Genomic DNA, 26,942 nt, shown 5'->3' on the forward strand with positions numbered 1-26,942 from the left:
AGTATACTGTGGGGACCTTTTCTGGATGTTGTTTGTTGCTTAGTCACAGGCATCTTGTTCAGCACCATCTAATTTAGCATGTCTCAGCCAAGGTAATGCTCAGATTTGCTGCAAAAGCCCTGACAGCATATCTATTTCCCTCAACTCCAAAACACCATCTCCAGAGAAGCCTCTTTTCTCTCTCTTCAGCCCTTTGTAGATAACTGTCCTGATTCACACAGGGAGAGCAAGTAGAGCAGATTGATTCTTTCTATCCAAAAGGGACAGGACTGCCCATAAGGGAACTTTTCTTCGTGTTGCTTGCTGTCACTGTTTTGCCCTGGTGAGGATGGGATGTGTGCAGCTGTACGAGTGCTGCCAATGGAGTGTGCACAGCCAACCTGCTCAAGGAGCAAGCGTCTATGATGTCCCTAATTTAGCAATTTTAGCAATGAAGCCAGTCAGTTCTAATTAGCTTGTGATTAAAGAACTAGCTATCTTCTAGGCTGTGTGGAGTGTTGGGTAGACTGTCTTCCAGTTTTAGACTGAAATCCCCTTCCAGAAGGCAATCGTCCATGTCCTGTTCATGCCATCAAGCAGTCCATTAACTAGCTGCTTAGTTCTAATTGATGGTGCTTTTATTTTTATCAGGTCCTGAAAAAGCACCTTTAATTAGACTAATGAGGAAATCACAGATTTTCACCTGTGGAAATTCATGTGTTTCGGCTGTTGTCTACGCATCTTGTAGAAGAAAATTATGTTTCACCATCTCCAGAGAATCACATAGGTTTACTTTCACAGTAATGCATGATAAAATGATAGCCTATAGCAATCCAAAGTTCTTGAACCCATGTTTTCCATTTTGACTGTCAAAAATTACCTCTTGTCATACAGAAAAATATGACACAAAAAGGAAATATTTAATTTTCTGTAACCATGTAACATCTTTCCTACTGGCTACACAAAGTGAAACCTACTATTTCTTTTCCTCCTCATGCCCTACTTCTTGCAGTGTAATGGGTTCATTAAAATGGGACAGAGAAAGAAGAGACAGGGGATAGGGCAAATGCAAAAGTTAATGCAACATCTTCTTCAGCTCTTAATATTGAAAAATCTTACTATTGGATCTTTTATATGCTTAAACTCATAGTTGTTCCTTTGCTGTGAAAAGTATGCTTTCAGTGCCTTCCTTTTTTGGTTGCAGTTGAAAAAATTCTCCTACTGCTCCTTCCTTAACAAAACCCACTCTTTTTTTTTCACTTAAAAATTCTGTCATGAATACTTCTATCTTGTCTAGCTCTAAAAATTTCCTCTTGAAAGTTTGATACTGTGAAACCCGGCAGCAACTTTGAGTGAAATTATTTTAAGATTCATTATTCCATTTATTTTCATTCTACATTGGTTTTTATTACATTGGTATTGAATTTTTTTACATACTTATCTCCTTAGCAGTAACATAGAGCCCTGGGAATTAATTCAAATGTGACCTATAGCTATTGTCAGTCCTTGCAACAATTGTAAGAAAGTAGAACAACTTAATTTTTTTCTTATTGTCGTAGCAGCTGATTAAACAGTAGAAAGTATGCGATAATACTGTTTTAAACTAGCATACATATTTATCTTGCACAGCACTAATTCTCTCTTAGTTAACTATGTAGTTTAAGGTAGTTACACAAGAAAGTCTATTCAGGGAAGCACTTCAATTTGTTTTCCTAAATTCTTATTTTTGGAGAGGGTGTTTTCATTGGAACAAAAAAAATCTTTTCTTTAGGTTAGACAATTAGTTGTTAGATCACTAAAGCTGCATGAGATTCATCCTACCTCAGCAACTAGCTACAAATACACAGAGCTGATGAAAGCTCCCTTCCAGGAGCAACCAAAGTTATTCAGTACTTCATGTGAATCATGACTTCAAAACACTTAGTCTGATTGGGAATTCACAGTACATTCCAAATCTATATTTAAATTCTCTGCATCAAAAAGCTATCAAATATTCATTGCAGAAATGGCCCTTTTAGGGTTGTGCTGCCCCTTAGCTTGCAGACTTCAAGCCAAGCCAGAACAGACATCCAGCCCACATTACCTTTGTAATTCAGCCCAGCATGCTGATACCAGAAAAGGGACTCTTACATAAAGCTCCTTCCATTGAATGAGCTCCAGCTGAAGAGGCCTTGAATTTCTACAGTATCTATAGGTGATGAAAGGGGGACAGAAACACCATCTCAATCTGCTACTTTGATAAATAGCTGACCACAAACAGTTTGCAACCTGCATAATTCTGCTCTTTTTGGAACTTCTCATCAGAATAAACAAAGTCGCTTAAACCTCTGTTTAAATAGTAGTTAACATGATTATTTTAGATGTTGCAATATTTTTGGTGAAGACTTGGTACAACTTTGCTCTTTAGTCTCCAAATAGACCCATAACAAATATTGGCCACAAATGCTTCAGGAAGTGATGTTTGGATGCCTCTTTTTCTGTACATACTTCCAAAAAGTGCTTTCTAATTACAAGAGTCCATTCACAAGGACGCTTTCAATCAAGTTCGTAACTAAAAATAATACTCCTGAGGACAAAAGTCCCTTCAGCTGCTTGTCTGAACCTTAAATTTGAAAGCTCTCATGGTCAATAAGCAGAAGAAAGGATTTTTATGCACACTGCTGTATGTGCTGAAGGTCCTCTGAGTTTAAATGCTAGCAGAAAGTGAATAAATTCAGTTGGTTGTACTGAGTCTTTACTCTTGCTGATAGCCTTTGCTGTAGGCTTTGCAGTTGTACACTGAAGTCTGCATAGAATTGCTTGAAGCCTGTGGGGTTTTAAAATAGTACCAGTTATTTTAACCTATATTCCTGGACTAGTTACACTAACAATTTCTTCCATAGATAGAAATTCCCACGGGTAATTTATGTTAGAAAATGTAGATCCTATCTGCATACTTACCTCGAGATATAATTTGTGTCAAACTTGATAAAATCAGTAAAATGTTTGGTTGCTTATTCATGCTAACACTAATACTGGAAGTATTCTGAGAGAGAAATAAATCACCTAAAGTTTGAACAACTTGCAAAATTTTTTTGCTAAGGAGGTCCTGTGTTAGCAAACACTAAGCAAGTTTTGTCCTTTATCTTCATGTTTTTTTTGTTCAGAAATAACAAAGATAAAACTTTTGAAGTGGTTTTATTATGAAAAATGAATGTCTTTTTATATTTAAAACATTTTCCTGTGTTGTTTCAATTTGGTGAAAAATCAATAATGCAACATTTCATATTTACAAATCAAGCTGAAAAAAAATTGATGTTGAATTTCCCTCTTTCTACCTAGAATTTAAGGAATGTTAATGGTAAACCTGACCATTTTCGATTTGAAGCATAATTTCATGTGCTACTATATATTGATACATGTACAATAAAATCTTAAATGTGACACCTATATATGTTGGCCTTGTATGTTCCATTTATACTTTTACAAGTAAAGAAAAATAGTTATAATTAGAGGATTTTAAAAAGTGTGATACTGTAATAAGATAGAAACTATTGCCTAACATTTAATGTACTAGTTTTACATTAAAAATAATAATAATAAATATGTAATTTTACTACATATTAATGTACGGAGGAATGAAGGAGACAGTGGATCACAAATACTTCTAGATGATATATGGTACAAAATTTACAGAAGTATAAGAGTCAAATAAAACTGATACATCTCTGATTTCAGTGTCTTTCCTAAAATAAAAACAGAAGAAGCAAGAGGGGAATGAGTGATATTTAAGTGACCATGTAAATATTTAGGGAACCTTCAGAATACATGTAAATATTACACAGAGATCTTTTGAAAAGTTGGCTGTGGTTTGCTCTCTGGCTTAAAAGTGGGAAAAAAAATATAATGAATATTATTGTGATGTCAGATTTATTCATTACTTTGCATTTTTGCTTAGTAATGAAATAGTCTCTCTCTTTTCCTAAGAGAAAACACTAGTAAATGTCACATATAGTAATAGGAGCAAAACACTCCAATAGAATAATAATGATAAATAATGATATAGTAAGGGTTTAATAGTAACCTGTCATAATGGCTTAATTCCACTTTGGTATATATTACTGTGCATTTGTTAGAAGTGCTTTGCTGAAACAAGTGTCCGATTTACTGTGAATATCAGGAGAAAGATTATATTTCCATTGAAAAATGTTTGTGGGAAGGCCAAGAATTTTTTAGATTCTTCAGTTACAGGATGTAGCAAAAAGATAAGTTAGTTTTCATTTACGGCGATGTTAAAGTGAAAATTATTAGAGCTTATTCACTTAATGTGAAATATTCTTTCTGCTATTTTGTATTTAAAAAGTGTTTAAAATATGTGAAGTTTCAGTCCAGTTTTGAATAGGAGATTCTTAAAAATATCTGTATAATTCTAGGCATTGAAAAACTTTTTTTCTCAGACTTTTTCTGATTGGTCTTGCTGTCTCGTAGGTTTGTTTTTTTTACTTTGTTGTGTTGGCGTTTTTATGAGTCAGTGTAAAGGGCTTTAACCCCCAAAAAATTACATCAAGGAACAATTCACTAAATCACAAATCCACATCCATCAGTTCCCAGAGAACATCAGACAGTTCAACTGTTTCATTTCATTGTCTCTGCTTCTACATTCTCAATTTTCTTTTTGGAATGGCTGAGAAAATTGATATAATCCTTGGCTTCCTCCCTGAATTGCTTCCTAAACTGACACCACACTATTACAGAGAAGCCGCAGGTTTCGTGATGCTCTCTGCAAACTAACTCATGCATCACTGTTACCATACAGCTATCAGAAAACTCAACTCCCCCACCATAAACATATATCATGCCCTTAAGTTTCACTAACAGAAGATGATGATCTGCATTATTTGTTCAGGGAGATCAAACTCTATAATGTGTGAGGAAAACAGCTGAATAATCGGGAAGACTTCAATAGGAGCAACATATGCTCCTGGTGCTTCCTGCTGAGCCTGCTGAAATAGCTTAGTTACAGATGCTGGATTTCTGTGGAATAAACTCTTGCTGCAATGGTGGGGAGTTCTAACCAATTCTGGAAAACAGAGGATCATCATGCCTAAGCTGAAGAGTGGGAGACCACTTACAAATTACTGTGTTTTAGTTGTGATTGGGATTGGCCCACAAAAAACAATCAGTTGAACACAAATATTTATTGTTGACTTTGTTTCCAAGTGCAGCTTAAGTAAAACTGTTTTGAGAGCCAAGTAATGGGGATAAATAATTTTGCAGTAAGCAAAAAGAATGTGAATTGCAACTGTTAAATAAAAATATATTATTAGATATCCAAAATCCAGACTTATCAAAACAGAAGTTTGGAAAAATACCTCAACTGTTGTAGAGATGGTCCAATTCTCTTTGAGCAGTAATTCTGCAAAAGTGTATAAAAAAGGCAGGTGTAAAAACAGACAAAAGGCATAAAAGGTGCTCATGAGAAAGCATTCTAAGACCATTGCAATTTTTTCTCCCCTCTTCCACATTACTTGTCCTCCTGCCATTATCCTAGAAAGATTTCTAGGAGGGAAAAAGGAAAGGAGGGAGAAATACAGGCTCTAGATAAAGATCTTTCCTTGCCAGTGAGAAATCTGCAGTTAGGAGATTCTTGGCCCTCCTTGTCACTGCTAAGCAAACTGTTCTCACTGGCTGAAGTACAAGACATGCCAGTCTAATATTTTGTTTTGTTCTGTGTTTTTCTTTAACATTTTACTTTTCCTGATAAATATTGATTTTGGACCAAGGTTACCAAATGTAAGGGTAAGATACATAAATCAAACAGTCACCAACACAAAAATAAGTGGTTCAAAATAGAAGAAAGGTAAAACTATAGTTGGCAGTTGAGTTTGTAAAGTAGACATAGAATATGTCAAGTTTTATTATTAGTCCATTAATATTCCGTTGCTGGGTGTATCAATAATCACACAGAAAAATCTCAAGTATAACATTTTTAGGTTAGCAAAATAAAAGATCTAGCTATAACAGGTGATGATGAAAAAGTAGTTTCCATTCTAAGTGAAAGACTATCACACATTGGAACAAGTGAAAGTTTTAAAAAAAGAACATTTCTGTAACTTCTATCTGAAAGTTTTCAGAGAGGAAGGCTGGAAGTTTTCTGTGATTTTAACTTTGATTTTTATAAGATTTTGAGAATTAATACCCCAAAGTAATGGAAGAAGGCTTACAGTGACCCATTATTTGAAATGAGAATGACAAGTGATCTGTGCGCTTTTGCTCCAATCAGTTCTAGACATCAATAAAACAATAATGAAGGAGATTGATGAAGAAAAAATGGCCATTGACTAGAGGTTAGTAGACAATACCTTGAAGCATCTTTCTATTTCCTACATGGAGCTCTACCTTTACGTTCATACTGTCTTGCTTGCAGTATTTTTCTAACCTTGGAGCATGAAGCTTTGATGATTATTTTGTCAATATTGTATTACTGTTCCTACTCACACTGCATCCCCATACCAGCTATCTCTACTCTTCTGAACCTTCTGCATCCCAAAGCTATCTAGCACCCAAAACCTTTCTCAAACCCCACACTCTCACACCATTGTTCCAATTTGAAACTCTAAACAGCTGTTGTGTACAAAGTCCTTGACTTAAGCCTTTTGTTTTCACGTAACATAAACTAAGATTTTAACTAAATATATGGGATGGAATCTACAAAATATCAAAATAATCATGAAAGATAAGGTAGGCTGCATTTTTACATAAATTGCTTTCAATAATACAAAATGGAAACAGATTTGTGAGACAGAAGGAATAGGATTGCTCTTAAATGTTAGGAGAACTGGTGATTTCCAGAAATGGGGCAATTAAATAAAAGGTGTTGTTTTCCCTCTATGTCACAAGTTACAAGACAGGTATCCTTTTGCTTTATTTAGAATTTTTTGTATTCTTAAGATAAAAATTTCTAGAAACTTCACTCTGAAATTTTCCTATTGTCATGGACTTATATGTGTGCAGATGTTATTTCAATGTGTGCTTTAAGATTATCATTAAGAATAAGTTTTCTAAAACTTGGATGAATTATGCAACATTTATCACCCAGCAGATTATAGCCCTGCTGGTGAGTTCAGCAACTTAAGTTTTGATTGTTTAAGATATCTGTTTCTCTCTCACAGGTGATATCATCACCCATGTATGAATTCATTACCTCAGCTAACATACATTAATCTTCATTTATTTACTGCATGATCTTAAGTTTTTAATGAAGATACATTTTAATTTATTGTTGTAAAGGCCTAATTTATCTTGATTATGTTCCCTGAAATCTCTAATCTCCTGATTCATACCCATGGAATTGACAATACCACCAGCTTCACCTTCAGACTAGTAGCCTAGTCTGTAGCCCAGACTAGTAACCTTCACCTTCACCTTCACCTTCTTCCCCCTCAGACCAGTAGCCCCACTCACATCCCTATCCACTTAATCCATGTCTCACCTTCCTACTATTATGCTTCTTTCCCCATCATAGCTGAGATACACCATCCTGATTAGATATACATTTTTCCTTCCTGCATAAGAAATAGAGGATGAAAAGGGGAAGGAGATTATGTGCATGGAGACAATACCTCCAGCACCAGTCCACCTTGTCACTCTTGCTCAGGAGTTGCAAGAGTACCTGTAGCAACTCTTTCACATTTACAGGCTTTATAGGATCATTCCTGTGGCTTGCTTTAGCATTCCCAAAAGAGATTTCTAGTGGATTAATCCAGGAACAGCAGACATTTCCTGGGCTAATGTCATTGCTCTCCTAGATCTTCTCAAGCCAAAGATGATAGCATTAATACTTAGGTCTACACACTTTCTTCATTGGTCTTAACATCCTGCTGATGTCAGGTTTGCCCTTTTCAACAGCTGGATTGGGAGACCTGCTGGAAAACACTGTGGCACATTTCCCTGGATTTCTATTGTTTTGGTGATCAGAAAGAGATGGTCAGGAACTGGTGAGCCCAGTTCTCATCTCAGTTCTTGACCCACTGTGAGACCATGGGTCTGACCACAGCAAGTTTGAGAACTGGGAAGACCTTCTCACTCTTTTTGATAATGACACAGCTTAAGCAATTCTTCCAGAGGAAAACTTGTAGGATAAGAAAATGAAGTGATCATTAAGGAAGCATTAAAACATTTATTTTCTAAGGTACAATTTTTTTTGTTCCTTCAAGTCACCATTGTGTGTGGAAACATGCCTTGTAGAGCTGAGAGGCAAGGTATAAATGAAGCAATTATTACTTGGCATACAAGTCTGAAGAAAAATTATAATCATGTCTTCCAATCAAGTAATATTATATCTGTAGGAGCTGACCATATTTATGGCTTAGAACATATGCATAATTTTGCTGATATACATTAACATCTATTTAGAGTAGCGCAGTGTAATTTAAGTTGATGAGTTCTTGTCATCCTTATAAATTGTTAGTTTAGATGTTTGAGAATTCCAGAGAGAGGAAATGAAAACTCAAAGAAAAAGAGCACATAATCCCATTTGCAGTGTTTTTTGCTTATGCAAAGCACAGACTCCTCTTGCCTATTGCCTTCTGGATTTGTCTGATTCAAATATGACAATTCTGTGATGGTCCTTACCCCTTTGTATGTATAGAAACACAGACCAAATAAATAAGCTTTTTCCTCTGTAATTTATATAATACATTTGTTTATAAGAATATAACTGTGAAGAGTAAAGGTAAATTCTTAGGCCATGGAAAAAATCTGTGCAAAAATGTTTTATGCATTTAAGCTACAGTATAACACAGGAAAGAATAACTCTTTTTTTTTCCCAATTTTAAAATCTATCACTTAGCACAGTATGCTTTCTTAAGTCTTTGCAACCATTAGTGTTTTATTACTTAGAATTTATTACAGAAAATATTTCCACTCTGTTTTTCACCAACTCCCCACCCCTCAGCATACACATATATCCATTTATGTGATGGGAATTACATTTGTCTTGGCAAAAAAAGTGGATCTCCTTTTAACTGCTCCTGTTCTGACCATCCTGTTTAGGGAATGTGGAAGCTCTGGGAGTGTGTCCAGGTTACTGACTGCTCTGTGTCTGCAGCAGTTCTGTAAACTCTGTCCTTGTCCCACAGTCCTTAACAAGGCAGGAACAATTAAAGAGGAGAGCATGAGCACTACCCATCATTTGCTGTTGGAAGGTAGTTACCAAAAGAAATCCGTCAGTACATTTGTAAACTAATTAAGCTTCATGTTTTCCATCCTTCATGCCTTCTTTTATGTCTGGGCAATACACTGCAACTAATTGTGTAATTTTCAGCATGTTCAAGGAGAGATTTTCCCTGTTTATTTATTTGCAGTACAATTGCAGTATTCACTTATTATTTGTCACTCGTTAGAGAGCATGTCTTAAAAAGTGTCTGTAAAGCTACTTGTACAAATCACAAAAATGATCTCTGCCTTCCTCTTCAAATGGTTTTTAGCTTTTCAAGAAGTGGTGATTGTATTTTTTTTAACTAATCCCTGAGGTGAAATAACAGCACACCATGATTTTTCGACACTATCTATCACTTCCAGTGCTCAGATGTGTTTAAAGCACAAAGCACTACTGCTTGTCAGATTACAGATTTGTTCATATGTTATTACTGGAGTGCAAGATGGAGGTACTGAAGTGCAGCAGACGAACACAAGAAAGGCTTCTGAGTATGCTCCCTGGCTTTTTTCCCTTGTCATATGGGCTTGCATACTTTGTCTAAGGAAATATCTTGTGTCCAGTATATTTTCAGGCACAGTGTACTTTATACATTTGGGTTCAGTAAAATTGAAATCTTGAACTGATAAAATCTGGTGTTTAGATATAAAAAAATGAAACATTAAAAAGAAGATGGAGAGGTTTTTTTTAAAATTATGCAACAATTTTGTCTCATTTCTAAATAACCTTAAATAATAAGATTGGATTATTTTCAAATTAGTTGATAAACTGATAGATAACTTAGGGATCTATTCTGTTCACTAAGGCAAGAGGAATTTTATAGTCGATTTCAGCAGGGCAAATTTCACATCAAGATTTGCCGATCACTCTCTTTTTCCCTGGAAAATGAAGATTTGAACTTTTGAAATCAGCATCTGAATTTTTATATAGGACATGGGATTTCATGTTGATTCTTTACTTAAAATATATTTTTTCTGAGCTTTATTTTTAACAATTCCACTAAGTAATAGCAACTATTAACATAAAACTTCCCTTGTACATAGATGGACATAGATGATGAATTTGGGCAATTCCTGCAGAATAAAAATTATATGATGTATTGATTTGCTCTGTGTTCCCTCTGAAGGATAAATGTCCCTGTAGGAAACAGCGAAGAGTACATGGTTCTCAGCATGAAGCATAACTCACTAGTAAATATAGAAAAATATCTTAGAATGAGCACTTTTCACTATGGAGACAGATGGTCAAATCACTTGGCAAGCATTCAGCTTTTTTCCCTGAGATGTTTAAATAATGTTTATCAAACAATAGATAGGGATAAAACTCAAGATAGCCTTAGATTTATCTAAAACAGAACAGCAGGCTGCTCTAGAGCTCTCCTATAAATAACAATAAACAACTCTTGAATGAAAATCAATAAGGTGGAAAGAGAAGTTTTCTATTGGACTGTAGAAATACATCTATCTACATATCTTTTCTTGTAATGAAATATCCTGTCCTCTGTCCTAGCCTGGAAATCAACATACTGTTTAGATACCTGGCAGAGTGTACAATGATTAGAGGCAAAAGCAGATGGCCATATTTTTCCTTGTCTTGTTTATTTAGGTGATGGATAGATGAATCCTGACTTTGCCTGTCAATCCAGCTGTAATTATTTATGTTCCAATGTGGATTTTTGCATGCAAGTGCTCATGCAGGTGCACACTTGTGCACACACAAATAGAAGTAAACTCTTTCTCTTTCTTCTACAGGTTTAGAAAGAATTGCGAGAGATTCAGCCTATGAACAAGAAGGAAAAGTTCAGTTTGTCATTGATGCAGTATATTCCATGGCCTATGCCCTGCACAACATGCATAAAGATCTCTGTCCTGGATATATTGGTCTGTGCCCAAGGATGAGCACAACTGATGGTAAAGAACTACTTGGCTATATCCGAGCAGTAAATTTTAATGGTAAGTTACATGTACTCTTTTTTTGCCCCTCTCTTCCTTAAATGTTCCATAAGTGTCAAGTGAGGTTTTATTCTTTATATAGGATACTTCAAGGCACAGTGGAAAACAGGATTAAAAGCAGCTCTCATTTAATCAGAACTGTGAGTTTTTCCACCTGCTCTGAAACCTCCAGTGTATTTTTCATCTTAATATTTTTCATCCTAACATTAAGGTGCTCCCAAAAGAGACAGATGTTAAAAATATGAATCTGTCGATCAAAATATTCCAGTGAAAAACTGCTATTATGGAAATAAATTGAGGACTTGTACAGTCTTATTGACAGAGTAAAATCATTTGATGGTGGTTGCTCATGTGTTTGCAAGAGAAAGAAGTAAAAAAAATGCATCCTTTTGAAAATGTCCTTTTTCTGAAATTAATTATTAATTTCCTTACATAAGCAAATAGTGAAATTACTTTCAATTTACATATTTAAATTTCAATTAATACACTCACTAGAAGTTCCAACTTCTTTTCCATTTCATTGTTCTTGTCTGAGTAATTTAATGAACTGAAGCAGAACTGCAGTATATATTTTTAAACAACTACATAATATTCTTTGGAGCTGGGATCTGCCTGCTGAGCAAATATAGTTACAGGTGCTTATGCTGTTAACAGTAGAGGCCTATAAAAAACAGGATTAATTGATGAATGTAGGTTAGAAATGTGTAGCACATACTTGTTGGTGAAATAAAATTGCCAAAACCCTAAATTATTTCATCAGAAGTCATAACTATTATAGAAAATATTTGCCATTACAAAGAAATGGAGTGATGCACTTTGCTCTGTTTTTGGTTATTTTTTTTCCCCTTGCTTGGTGGTAATTAATGTACAGCACATGCCTTCTAACTATGCAGAGAAAAGCACTCTCTATCACAATTTATTCCAATGACCTCAGCTGCAAGCACTTTTGAAAAAAACACAAGGTCATTTTGAGTTTAACTTCTGAGTGGAAGATTTTTTTTTGCTTTAGGTAACACACCAGACCATTTGGTTGATACAAATGTTGGTTGTAGTTCACAGTTTTTTCTTCCTATGCAATTTTCATGAAAAGGGAATCCCTGCCTCCAGGAATATAAAGTTAAAAGTCTTAACGATTCTTTAGTGATTTTAAAGAACATCTGGAACAAAGTATGTTGCTGGGAAATGGGAAATACTGTGATGATGACAAAGGTAGGCAGCATACTGTAAGGTTTGCAGTAATAATTACCTACATTTCCAGTAGATTTTTTTTCTGGGTCTGTGTTGTTAAAGCACAAAGTGATCTATTTTCATTTGGTGAGCATGAAAGTTTAGCGTAATAAGATAAGCTGTACATTTTTATATGAAAGCTTCCACTCCCTAGATAATTACATTTCATCAATACCTGTCATAATTTCTGTTGCTAACTCTAAATATGGCAATAAATGGACATGAAAGCATTCTGGACACTAACGAAAATGTATTTGATTTTGAAACAATGATTTACTGAAAGAGAGGAGAAAAAAAGATGTAAGAAGAAGAAACGTTTATTTGAGGTTAATTTGCAGTCCCATGGGATATGTTAAATAACCCCTGTACTAGGCTAACTAACCCACATTATGTACCAGTGTACCAATTTTTTGGGTGCGTTATATGCCCAAACATTTTATTTTCTTAGTCATGCATTCAGAGGCATGAGGAGAAGAAGAGGGTCTTAAACACTTTGCCTTTTCCTATTAATCCACATTTCCTTTTCTTCAGGGCAGCACTACTGCTGTTTCTGACAGAGGTGAATAATTTACAAGACTTCCTGTGCTGGGAGTAAATAGTAATGCTGTGTGTCAATTTTGACGTGTATCCTAGCAACAATCAGTAATAATGTCTTATATCAAAAATTAACTGATAAATGAAAGGAAAACCCTGGCTTTCTTAGCCCTTCAAGATACCATTCTTCTACCCTGGCAATCACAGGATCACAGCACATCTGAAGCTGGCTAGGACCTCCACCTACTCCAATCCTCTGCCTAGATCAGGATCAGCATAATCAGGTTATTTAGGACCATGCCCAACCAGGTTTTAAATATCTACAGAGGTGGAAAATCCTCCAAAATTCTCTCGGAGTAGTCAATTACAATATATAATTATATTCACAGTAAAATATATATATATATATATAAAAAAAAGTAACTGGAATTTTTGAGACAGGCAGTTTATCCTTTTCCTCAATATTAATTTCCCCACATGATCCTTATGCATGTTAAACCAACTTGTCACCCCACTACACATTCAACTTTGTGGTTTCCACCTCATGAAGTGTGATCTGTCTGTCTTACAGAGGGTATTTGCAAGGGTAAGAAAACACACATTTTTGTTTATTGGAGTAACTTATTTGCTTCCGATAGCAAGAAATCACTTTGAAGAGTATTTATTTTTGTTTACTTAGTTTATTTTAATTTACAAATTATGAAGATTTGCTTCCCTGAAGGATTAATCTGTAATATTCCATGACACCTTCATGGCTGAAGGGTGATCATAACCACCAGTGCACAGTGAACTGATGTGATTGCTAAGACATTTGTTTCTGCTGAGATATTCTTTCACTTGTATGCTAAATGCAGAAAATCTCATAGTTCATCATGGTTTTAAATGGGATAGGTCTTGATTGGTAAAAGAAATAAAGAAATTTATTTGTGCACAAGATGTGAGTTACTGCTGACTGTAGATTTCTGTTTTACTGTTGCCTGTGTTTTTCATAGGAGAGCTAGGTTTAATAATGGTTTCTGGACTCAGTTAGTTTTAATTTAAAATGGGCATTTCAAAATTAATTTATTTTAATAGGAAAATAAACTTCTAACATGTAACTAGTACTGCTTATTACTGTGTACATTTAAAGTGCTTTTAAATGAAAATAGACAAACAGTGTTCTGAGATATGGCACACTTAGTACCTTGGGTTCTTGATGGTTTTAGTAGATCATAACCAGCCCATCTGTTTCTTTGGTCAACAAATATTTAGACCTTTTGAAAGTTTCATGGTTCTATCTATCTATCTTTCTTTTTCTCAGGAAAAAAGTGAATACAATCATTTAAGATGTTTTTATTTAATAAGTTGCCACATTTGAAAGATTTTTCCTATCACTGTTTGTATCCAAATGAGATATTTATGCAAAACTGGTGTTTTGTATTTAAAGTTTTGTAAAGAGAAGAGTTTTTCTGTTAATTGTGTTTATAAATGGTGATGTGCACCATAGTGTAATTGTGGCATGATTCTCCCATCACATTACTCTAGTGCTCTCATTCTATTTAACTTCATTATTCTGTCTACAAAACAAACAGGCGTTTTCTAAGAGTTTTTATCCTGCCATGTGCTGAGTGCTTCATGAGAAGCGTTCTGTTGAATTCCACATAAGTACTCATCAGTTAATGGGAACAGGACTTGAGCATTCATTTGCAGTGGATGGAAGTGTTTCAAAGGTGGTTTTGTTTTCATTTTAAAAAAAAGTTTTATTTTTGCACTTCCTTCCAGGCAAAAAAATTGCAGCATGGATACAGTGCTTTTTCTTGGATGGAAAAAAAACTCCCTTTCTTCCTGCCACCTCTCTTGTGTGTGTGCATGTCTCCTCTCAAACTCTGTCTCTATAGGACAGCTGTTTTTTGCCTACCTTTAGTCATACATTTGTATTTATATTTTTACATTTACACGTTTTAGAACTTTTACGGATAAATGTAACTCTGTAACAAAGTGGGTTTACAGATATTACAATTCAAGCTTTACACTTATAAAGGTAAGGACAACACTTGACATCTACTCACATACTTGAAAAGAGACATCTTATTTGCTTAGGTGGGCTGTCTATCCTGGGGAGTAATAGGGATACTTGGTAATTTGACTTTTTTTTATGTAAGAAGGAATAATTGAGAATGGAGCAGTGAATAGGTAGAAGCACTGACTGCCCTTTGCCATCAGTACTTAGGTAAATGTTTTCTGCTTCTTCAGGAGGTCACTTCAACATCACTTCCCTCTCCTGGTGAAGAAAAGACTTGAAATATATTCTAAGGTCGCAGCCTTTTCTTTGGTCTTCTCTGGACAAAGTACAGCAACTATATTGGTTTCTCAGATTTTGTGACAAATCTACAATAACACTGAAACAAGCTGCTTAAAAAAAGTTGTGGAATCTCCATCCTTGGAGACACTCAGAACATGGCTGGACACAGGCAGCCTCCTCTAGCTGAGCCTACTCTAGGAAGAGGGGTTGAACCAGGTGATTTCCGGAGTTCCCTGCCCATCTCAGTATTGCTGTACTTCTGTAACATTACCCCGTATTGAAAAAAAGAAAAATATTACCACCTAAACCTGCTTTACAATGTTTACTTTATTCTTCTGGAACTAATTTCATAGTCTGAGTGGACAAGAAAGCCTTGCTGTTATTTGTTTTTTAGATATGTTAATTTAATGCCTTTGAGAAAAGATTAATTTTGGCTGAACACACAGAGACACAGTGCAGCATTAACCCCGTTTAAAAAGGGAACATCAAAAAAATTCGTTGTGAAAAGGCAGAATAATACCAGAGAATGTGAATAAAAGAACAGAAGATAGCAGGCTAACTCAAAATAAGGTGTTGACTAAAATAAAAATTAATGATCACTTTGCATTGCAATATTTTTTTTTTCTGAGAAAGTAACATCTATATAGAACATTTAAAGAAACCCCAGAAGAATGAGATTTTCCATAAAGAATTTTGAACCCTCTAGAGAATCATTATTGTGGAATCAGCTGTTTACAAAATTAATCTTCTGCTATCTTTTGAAGTTGCTAAGACATCAATCTATGAAAAACTCTCTTGATTTAATATTCAGCTCAGACTGTTTCAAATGTTTTCTTCAAGAAAGCTGACACCTCTCTATTCTTTCACTGAGTACAAAATTTGCATTTTCAAATCATTATTTATCAATCATTAAAACAGAAGCTTTAAAATGGTGCACTTTCAGGCTGATAAGTTTTGACATCTTTTGAGGCATTAAGCACAATAGACCTAAATGTCCCCTTAAAATATACTGGTGCCGTGCTCCTCACTCAGGTTTTTAAAATTCCTCCTCTCATGTCTACAGCTATCCATAGAGGAAAAAAAACCTTTTAAAAAGAGTTTAAATTGGGCACATCTTGCTTTTTATTTTTTTTTTTTTTTTGCAAGTTATGAGTTCTTATAGGCAGCTCATAATTTAGAACTTTTTACTGTCAGAAACACTTAGGATAATATGATGCCACTGCTACCATACTCTGATAGGGTCAAAATGCTATCCAAGTATAATGTGAGATAATAGCAGATGAGTAGATCAGATATGGACAAATAAGATTAACCATGAGTTGGGAAGGGCTGAACTCTGCTGACCTTGCCAGGACTCACTGTGGTAGCAAATCTAGTTTCACTAATCTGTGCTGTGCTGAAAAAATAGATACAGCTTTCAGTGGCAGGAGTGGGAGTGGCAGGGGGAATGTCTGCTGGAGTTTTATTAAGATCAGTGGTGTTTTTTTCTGTCATACGTACATCACATGTCATAATTCTGTATAATTTTTTAGACATCTTGGTGGCACAAAGAAATGTTTGAAAACATGGCTAAAGCTTAGACAAGCATAGACCTGAATTCATAAAATTCAATTCAGAATTATTTTCATGTACTTTTGTCATAGTTTCACAGGTGTCTGACTTGGTCTGCAAATGTACTGGAGACTATGGCACACCATTTGTAACAAAGAATCCTGATGTCTAGTTTCCTGAACCTTTATGTTAAATGAATTAAAGAGTTGTTACCAGTGTTAATTTATTATTGGGAATTAGCAGGGAATGATTTCAAATAAATTCTGCTTTGGCATGCTAATTATTTTAATGGAATTAATCCAGGTGGCTGAACAAGAAACTAAAATTGCAGAGTGATCTGAATCACTTTTAATGGATTTAAGTAATGTACTACCATAATGTAAGAAGGCGCAGGGAGCAGAGCTTGGAGCTGCTGTGATTCTGAGGAACATCACAAATCCATGTGATTAAAATCAGTGATTATGAACATTCTTGGTGTGAAATTAGAATGTAGAACCTGAAAGCAAGTGCAATTTATAGCTGTGCTTTTGCTTATGTACAGATCTTAAGTACTGATTAATTGAGCAATATATATGCTCCACATACAAAATTCATGATGCAGAACTTGACTGAGGTCAATTCTGCTTTGAGAAACAAGGTCTAATTCATAAGGTATTTTAATAATTAATATGAAAGGGATGGTGATAAAGGATTTACTCTCATTACTCAATGAAAATTGATTTGAATCTCTTGATAGGTAAGGATATCCAGATATATCCTTTCTAATACGATCAAGTGAAAAACTCAAGCTGTAGCAAAGAGGCAGAAGAAATTAACCCTTGTCATTCCAAGCAAAAAAGTATCTGAGTGCAAAGAAATTGTGGGTGTTTTTTTTTACCTCTTAGTCTGTGTAAGATACATCACAGTTTCAGTTCTGTAGCATTCTTAAGCTCTTCAGATAGTCTTGCCTTTATTAACAGAAAGAAGGCCCGACACATGTTTTGTGGGAAACAATATCTTGGAAAGTTTCCTAACTTGAATGTTTAAATTTAAAATCTCTGAAATCTATCAAATCAAATGAGAATGTTTGTACAGATTTCTAATTTTCCATTTATTGATTTGTGACCTGTTTGGTAATACAACTGTTCTGCAAGCCATCAGGACAGATGTGAGGGGAAATGGATTAGTTTAAATACCTATGTAACTGAATAATTTGAGCCTTTTTTATTTTCCTACAACATTTACTTAAAAATGAAATAAGACACATTACAGAGAATATAGAATAAAAAAGGGAAAAACATTTTTAAATGGCATTTGAGAGCATAAATAAGCTGCATTTATAATTAATTTATGTAAAAAATGATCTGTCTAGTAATGGTGTATAAGTGACAAACTCAAAAAATAGGGTAATTATTTAGGACGGTTACTGTCAGTGAAATTGTCTTGACAAATCTTACATTCTAATATAAAGAGAAAAATTCAAATTTCTGTATATTAAAAATAGTGACATTGAAATCATGTAGGTTAAATACTGCAGCATAGGAATTACAGTGAGGAGAGAATAATTTTAAAATTAACAGACACTACATCATCACATGTCACTATTTAATTTTTCTGCTCTAAAGAGATATATTTGTCAGTAATCAACCAAGTTCAGATGTATAATCAAAGGAGAACTGGATTCAAGAGCAAGGTAGATGTGTTAACCCCTGTTACCAGATGTGGCCTCAACCAAAAATAGGGAGAATCTGAGGAAACTAAGCAAGGTATTGAAGAGGAGAGAGACAGGATTCAGTTTATCCCTTACAGGCCAATTGCTTACCCTGTTTCAGTAGCTGGTGGATTGCAATGTAAGTGTCTTTTTCTTCATATAACTGGGGAAGGCTGGTACCTCTCAAGGCTACCAGAGGGATCCCAGATCCTGTTCATTTGCATTTCAGCACCATAGACACTCATTTACTTTTGTATGCTTTCTGCAGTCAGATGCGAGTCAGAGGTTTTCTCAATGGCTGGTTAAAGCATATGTAATAATATGAAATATTAATTATGTGGAAGACAGCATATCTTAGAAACTTCCCTAACCCAGCAAATGAAGTATTTATTTTTATTTCTAAGGATTAAGGTATCCAATAATTTTGGCCTCATAGCACATCGTTTTATCTTGAAGAGATTGGACCCAAAATGTTATGTCTGTTCCTGCAGTACTTTTTTGTATTTGCAGTTCTAGGTATATGCTAACTACAAATCTCCTTGTAACATTTTCCCACATGTTTTAACTTAAAGCAAATAAGGATTCAAAGTTGCTCAAGACATTTGTAATTAGAATTTACCAATATAACAAATAATAAATAAGGAGAAAATTGTTCTATTCAGGTTAAATTAATCAAGGAAAAGTGTTAGTGGTTGATTGCAATATTTTTATCTTAAATCTGTGTTCTTGTCCTACAAACACAGTCACATTCAGATATCACAGCAGACAGAAATTGGTTCTAGTTACTACTGTTCAGAAGTTTCCAATGCTTGGAAGAATTAAAACCCAGCAGGCCAACCTGAATGTTGTGAGATTGTGAGTATTTAACTGAATTGAATTGACTCGCCCTTTTTATTTCGTATTTTGAAATGGAGTAACATCATCAGTTTGCACAAATATTTCTTGGAAAGTAGATATTAAATTTTGCCTGTTCATTTTGTAGTTGAAAAAAGGAAAAATCTATATTCCAACCAAAAAATCTCAGAAATTAGGTTTCTAAAGTTTTAGCTGTACTATATTCAATAGAAAATTTAATGTTTATTTTATTTGGTCTGGAATACCAGTGTTCATCAACCATAGTGGGCACCAGCTATTAAAAAGTCATCACTTTAACAGCTTTAAAGGATTCTTAAAAAGATTAAAAAAAAAAATCCAGGTCAACTGGCAAGCAAAGAGCTAGAAAAAGGTTTGCGTTTACAATTACTTATATTTATTATGGGTATCATCTAGTCACTTAGATGTGACTTTGAATTTGAGTGTTGACTTGCTGTATACTGGAAGATAGTTCCTAAGAGCTTGGAAAGCATCCTAATAACATAGTGGTTAGCTGAGCTGTCTTGAGAAATACAAAATATTTTGAGATTATAGATGTGGCCTCTTGCCACGTATGTGTATTTGCAAGAATAAAAGAGTGGCACAGTGCATTTGCTCTAGCTTAGGTCAAATTTAAGGAGGGAACTTTCAAAGGGGTCCTTCCAGAAAGCAGATACAAGTGTCCCCCACCCCAGCTGGTTTGGGAGGTAAATCTCCTTTGAGAGAAATGAAGAAACTGTTTCTTTAACAAGCAAAGTATTCACAAACATGAGAAAATGAATAACACTAAACAATGGAATCTCTCTCTTCTGAAGAGATGGCAGATTCAGAGACACAGTCTTTGTCGTGGGTGTAGCTCAGCTCACTCAGCTCTTATCAGTCCCTCCAGCTCTGGGAAATGCAGCGTCCCAGCCCTGGTGGGACACAGCTGTGAGCTCCTGGTGCTCTTCTGGGTTTTCAGTCCAATGCAGGTTTGAACAGTTCCAAGAAAAAGAAAAGCCACTGTCTGGGGAACTTCTCTGCCTCAGCTAGCTAAAAATCTCACCGAAAGCAAAGGAGAGATCTCTCCTGCTGTCTGTGCTGCTGACAATATGCACCGAGAGACAGCTGAAGCTCTTATCTCTGTGTTTTTGAATACAGCTGAAAAAAACCCCACCGCTTTGCCTTCTCCCCCCTTTGCTCCCAAATCTAATCTTAAGAGCATGAAACTCAATATTTAACATAAGGAAAGCAGACATCTAGGGATACAGACATCATAAAATCACCCTAAGACACACAGTAAGAGATAGGCCTTGACATGCACTAAATGAATATTTCCCTGGGAGCTCTATGTTTTTCAGTGGAAAGACAAGGGAGTTTGTGCTTACTTGTAGCAGGCTGAGGATAGAGTTTGTACAGACTTGGTGGAACAGATGAAGCTATAAGTCACCCAGTACTCTGCTGTCTGCTCAGAATATCTTTTTTTTTCAAGGTTTGTCATACATGTACTCATCAAACACTTTAAGAAGAGAAAAAAAGCAAAATTCTGTATCTTACGGGGACCTAAGTAATAGATTTCTTTATTTTGACTGTTAGGCTGAGGAAACAGATAAAAATCACAGAAGACACATTACTGCTCATCCTGAGCTCCAGCTGGATCAATGTTTGGTTTTCCTGTGTAATTCTTGAGCTACCCGAGGACTACCCTGGACTTGCTCCAATATAGCTTGATCCTGATTTGAGACAAAAATGTATTGGCAGTGTTCCTGTGTCACACATAATAACATTTTATAAATATATCCCTAGGTAGAATCAAGTCACAACTCATAATATGGCCAGTTATGGTAGCTGTGTCCCACTTTTTAGAGATTATTACTATGCATTTTAAGGGGAGGCAGAAGTGATATATGGAACCTCAAGTCATCATCTGCATGCAGGAAATGCAGCTACAGGGCAGTCAGACTCCTCAAAACATGCCAGACTGTGCAAACTTGAAAGGCTTATTTAGTGCAGTCTCTGGTGTGGTTCTTCCAAGTTCTACCCAGAGATCTGAAGAGAAAGCCTCAGGATATTAGAGTCCACTGCTTATCATGTTAGAGAAAAACAACTAAAGGTGCTTGAAAATAATCCTCATATTGATATACAGCCGCTGTGGGAAGGTTTCTGCCAAGCCAGCCAACTTTTAAAGGCTCCAGCTTTTGATAGTTACAAATTGTTGTATTGATCCTCCTTTATGCACGGACTAATTGCAGCTCAAACACTGATAATTTTTTCTGTCTGTCACTTTCACCATTTCTAACCAGGAAGGGATATTGTTTATGCACAATGTGCTTAGGCATAGTTTCTTTCTTACCCAGGCATAAAATGCACGTGGTTTTAATAAGTTTCTAGTTTTAATAAGTTCTAAACCTTGTATAGTGAAACAGAAAATTCTGAGGAATGTGTAAAATAATGTTCAAGCAGATGTTCCTATACCCAAGTTTTTAATTCAAGCTCCTAAGGCATGCATCAATTTGCACAGCAAATTCAGAGAGATAAGGTGTGGTTTAGATATAGTGCTTTAGTGAATTATTGTGTGGTACATAGACACAACTGGCTGTTGTGTTTGGACAAGGCTCAAACCTTGTGTCAAGGTACTGCTGGGACAGCAGAGCTGAGAGTTGCCTCCCTCAGCATTCAGGATTCCTGTGACTTTGTAGCTGCATTTCTCTTGATTTCTGTTCAGAGGGGACAACTCACATCAGAGAAACAGGCAAAAACTAACTGTGCCTCTCCCTCTTGGACCCAAGGTGCAGTGTGGGTGAAGACGATGCTGTGTGTCTCACTGGGTGAGCTAAGGAGCCTCTGAAAAGGGGAGTGGAAATGCTGGTACTTCAGTAACTTAGAGATGAAAATTGGTGCCACATGGACAGTTCTCAGATAATTAAATTCGACTCAGATCTTGGTTGCTGAAGTCATCTGACCATCAAAACAGTCATCTGGAGTCCAGCCCTTCCTGTTGTTCCTTGTAAAAATGTCATCCTCTTTTATATAGATGATTCTCAGATTGTGAAGTCCTTGGAGTCTGTGAAAACACAGTCCTTGTAAATGTCCATGTACAGTGGCTAAATGGGAGGTGATCAAAATAGACAATAATTCTCATGGGGTTCAGTGTCTTCAGAGATGACACATAGATCTTTTATTAAGGATCTTATATGAACAATTCATACAGATCTATCTACCTTTGTTTTCTTGATTTTTTATGTCCTGCCACTTCTAAAGTTGTAAAGATGACTATAAATTTTCTTAGATTTTCTTCCTTGCTACTGCCACAATTGCTTCTTTGTCCTTCCTCAGAGATCTCTCTGTCAGAATCAATAACAACCAGATCAATGAAAAAAACCTTCAGAAAATGTACATCTTTCATCTTCATGGTCCTGACTTGATAATGGTTTTTAATGAAGTATTAAATAGGTATGAGCACATATCTTGGTATGAATTGCTGGACAGATATGTAACAAGAGGGTTTCTGAGTAGGGAAATGTTGGAGGATGATGAAACCTGACAATAATAGAAGACTGTGGGAAAAGCACTGAGGGTGAGAACAAATGGACATGACTCCTGTAGAGCAGGGTCACAAGCCTGTGCCTGAACCATATGATTTGTTGCTAGGAAATGGAAAGTAATAAGGTTAGGCACAGAAAAACAGAAGGGCTTATAACTTCAGCAGATTGACACACTACAAATATTGAACAGTACATAGATTAGAGACAAGGACTACTTCTATGGTATTGCTTTTTTTGTTTTTTCCCCCATGAGAAATAACAGAAACAGTGTAGACACATGATGATGTAGGTGATAAAAGGTGAAGTTTTTCTTAGCATTGTGAAAGGTTGTAGCAAAACTACTATGATGTACTGGGTTTCCCTTAGGGTTTTTTGTGTGAGTTGTGCAACTAGATAATGTGGAAGAGGGGACAGGTATAGAAATGGAATAATACAGGAACTTAGAGACTTTAGCTATTCAAATAGCCAAACAGTGTAGGAACAGAATTCAGTTTGTGTCACTTTAGTTTTGTTGAGTGCAGCTGTCTACACATGAACTAGTTGATTACAGAGCTTTTAGAATGAATGGCAAGAAAGTCATTTAATTCTCTAAAATATACCAGATTAATTGCTCTGTATAGATGCCTCCAATGACAACAGAGAAAATCTATAAAACTCTGTGAGTTTTACTTATCTATTTCCATAAACAGGTCAGAGGACTGCAATTTTATTCCAGGTTTTTGGAGAAAAAATGAGCTGGAGGATGGAAGCTAGGAATAAAGTGATGAGTTTTTTATTGTAAATCACTTGAAAGATGTCTACCAAATAAAAAAAAAAAATGGCAGGAACTTAGAATATGTGAAAAAGTCATATAATAACACTACTTTGAAGAGAGATATTAATCTAACTATCAGTAACAAATGCAGTAATAAAAAACATAAATTATTTATTAATATAATTAGATTATTGTTTTGTGTCTGCTTTAAAAGCAATCAAAGGAAAGCAAGCCACATGGAATTCTTCCTTGCATGCACAGAGGTTGTATAGACTAATTAAGACAACCAAATGCTAAAATCTCCTTACAGACAAAACAGTTAACCTTAAAAAAAAATGTTTAAATGCACCTTGTGAAACAAGATTTTAAATTATACCAGTATGAAAACACCTTTGAAACTGAAAATAATCTGTCATTTGCAAATCTTACAAAGGGAAAGGAAGATGAAGAAACAATTTCAGAAAAATAAAAATAAAATTGGTCATAAAAAGCGTACCAAAACTGGTAGGAAGAATTGGTGGTTAAAAAGATGTAAGCACAGACATTTGTGTGTCTGTAATACATTTAGAAAAGTTAATCTGACAGTAAATGACAGGAGTTTGACAAGGCTGGGGAACTGAACATTAAACAAAAAAAAAGTGCTTAGGAGCAAGCTACAGTACTTAGAAAGGTTTTTATTATTTGGAACTTAAGCAGACTGGAGAAGCTACCTGGGGAAAAGGACTGAGTGTGGTAGAAGAGTCTTCTATTTAATTCTGGAGGCTCTGGGGAGCCCAATGAGATAATGTTATATTTCAGTTGTCATTTGTCAGCAGTCTGCTAAGAAAGGGAGGAGCTTTGATAATCATGGGTAGAGAAATGAGATAGAGAAAAGAATTATATAATTCATTGTTCTGTAGCATTCACCCTTTCCATCTTTATGGGTGTGGACAGTATCTGTCCACGCAATGCAAAATGACCAAGCATTTCCAAGAAAGAATACAGCATATTCTAAGAATATATGTAAAATCATTTGATACACGAGCGAAAAAGAAGTAAGAATGAAGATGTATACAGAAAGCTGGATGCTAGATTTAGAAGAGATTAATTAAAATGTTTAATGGCAGGTTGTCTTTCATGACTTGATATGATGGCCTATTCAGGGATCTGAGGAGTTCTATATAAAATCACTGCAAGATTTAGAGCTCTGGCACTAAATAAAGAATAATAAAAAAGGTCTACACAATAAGACAGGAGAAAAGTTTGCATAATATAGTGTATCCCAATGTAATTATATTAGAGATAGAAAGAACTTTATGGCTTTACAAAGGTAGGTCATAAATCCTTAATTTGCCTGAAGAAAGAGACTGAAGAGAAATGCAGGACTGTAGCGTGAGACTCATCTGAACTGTTGCACATTTTGTCTTCTCTTGTTTCTAGAAACACAGGCACACTGTACTTCTGGCAAGGTTCTTGTTATTAGCCTGTAAATGCCTCAGGATACACATATAATCTTATTTTTACTGCCTCAGTCCCTAAGATTACCCAAATTCTGCCATGTGGTGTTTGATCTCATTCCATGTTACCAGTGTATGTATCCCATCCTTATTCGTGCTATTGTTACTTTACTTTAGTTCATACATGTCCCAAAAAGAGAATTTTTTTCCCCTTGAGGGCATAGTCACTGGTGAAAACACTAAAATTTTCCAGAATAGACTCTGAAGAACTGCACAGGGAACCTACCAATACCAGGATACTTTCAGCACAACCCGTTTGTTATCCTTTTTGATCCATTTTAAAGTCTAGCTTCTGATGTCCACCTTTTCAATTTTAATCAGTCTTCTATGGAATACTTTTCTGAAATCCAGAGAGATTGTGTCTGTCAGGCATTCCTTGTAAATAAGTAAATAATGTCTGTCAAAGGGAGACACCAGGATATTTGGCATGATCCATTTCTGAAAAATTTATGTAGCTTTTATCCTTATTTGCATTTCTGTCTGTTTTGTCTACAGAGATTTTTATATGGGTGGAATAACTATTGATCATGAAAATATAGCCTGGAAAAACACATCAATAAAGTATAAAAAGAGGAATTAAGAATCTGTTTGAAGAAATAAGAGATTTACTTGTAGATAAGTGATTTTGGCACAAACGTTATTCTAGGTTTTGTGTTCAGAGTTGCCTCTTGAGAATATCATGGGATTGTTTTGGGAATCCGGTCAAACAATATGTCAGGAAATCTGACCTCAGTGATTTTTTTCAGAGGACAGCAGGCAATAAACAGGGTTTTCTCAAGCACTAATTTCAGAGCTGACTCTGCCTGTTGGCAAACTGGATTTAACTAGGGGTATCTGGAGACATGTTAATGAATTTCAGATTAACACAAGTGCTAAACCTACTGCCATAATTAAGAAAGGCCTGCCAATCACTGCCTCGTTTGCTCTGGCACAATTTATTCTGTAGATTTCTGCTGCAATATTAGCATCTAGTGAGGAGAGTAATTAATTACTAAATGATTCCTGAAAGAGCAGTTCATAGGAATGAGGAAAATGACTAACAGCAGATTTTTGCAGCCCATTCCACTGTGTATATCCTACAGTTATATAATTTTTTTGCCTTTTCCACATTTACCTTTAAGGTAAATTACCATATACCCTACCACATTTCCACAAACCCGCATTTCCATTTTTGTAAATTTTCCACATTTGCCTGTCCAATCTCATTCTGGAGAGCATGTCTTTTAAAAGTAGCACTTCTGAAAAAATTGTCTCTTTTAATTAAAATTACTTATGATGATATCTGGGAATATTTTGTGCATTAGAATCATAGAATCCTTAAGGCTAAAAGAGACCTCCATCTGTAACACACCAGATCTGTGAAACTGTAGCAAAGGTTTTCACTCTCTCTGTGTTACATGCATTTTTTTCTTAATTTCATCGGACTTCTTACATGTATTGTATTTTCTGCTTCTTGCTCTGTTGGCTCAACTGAAACTGCAAGAGTCATTGTAAACTTCATTTATCTGTGATACTATCTATGTTTTATATGTTTTCAAAATTACAAGAAAATTACATATTAGTTTATAATTATAATCTAAAGCTGCATTTTTTACAGAGAGATTTGTTTCCATTTACACATATGTGCAGCTATGTAGTTTATTATTCAATCTTACTTACTTCTAAAGAGAAGGTATTATAAATTTTCATGCCAGAATAAACATAAGAATCACGCGAATCTTGAGTGCCTTGAACACAGGTGCAATTTTTTAAATGTCTGACTCTTACTAGTTCCTCGAACATAAAGCTATTGAGGGCTGAGCTCCTGAAGCCTTTTCACCAGACTGACAACAATTAATAATGTGTGTGTCTCATGGGTGGTCTTCCATTTTCATTCAGGACTGTGCAGTCTGCATTTTACAGGTTC

At 35.3% G+C, this 26,942-nt stretch overlaps 1 protein-coding gene across 1 annotated transcript in view; it reads left to right on the forward strand.

Moving 5' to 3' along the window:
* Window positions 1–26,942, forward strand: part of GRM8 (glutamate metabotropic receptor 8) — a 304,251-nt gene that overhangs the window by 171,906 nt on the left and 105,403 nt on the right. The window contains exon 6 of the mRNA XM_062491912.1: window positions 10,927–11,127. Within this exon, the coding sequence (XP_062347896.1) occupies window positions 10,927–11,127 (201 nt within the window). The remainder of the gene's footprint in view (window positions 1–10,926; window positions 11,128–26,942) is intronic.

This window comes from Cinclus cinclus, chromosome 4 (genome assembly GCF_963662255.1).
Source record: "Cinclus cinclus chromosome 4, bCinCin1.1, whole genome shotgun sequence".
NCBI classification, from domain to species: Eukaryota; Metazoa; Chordata; class Aves; order Passeriformes; family Cinclidae; genus Cinclus; species Cinclus cinclus.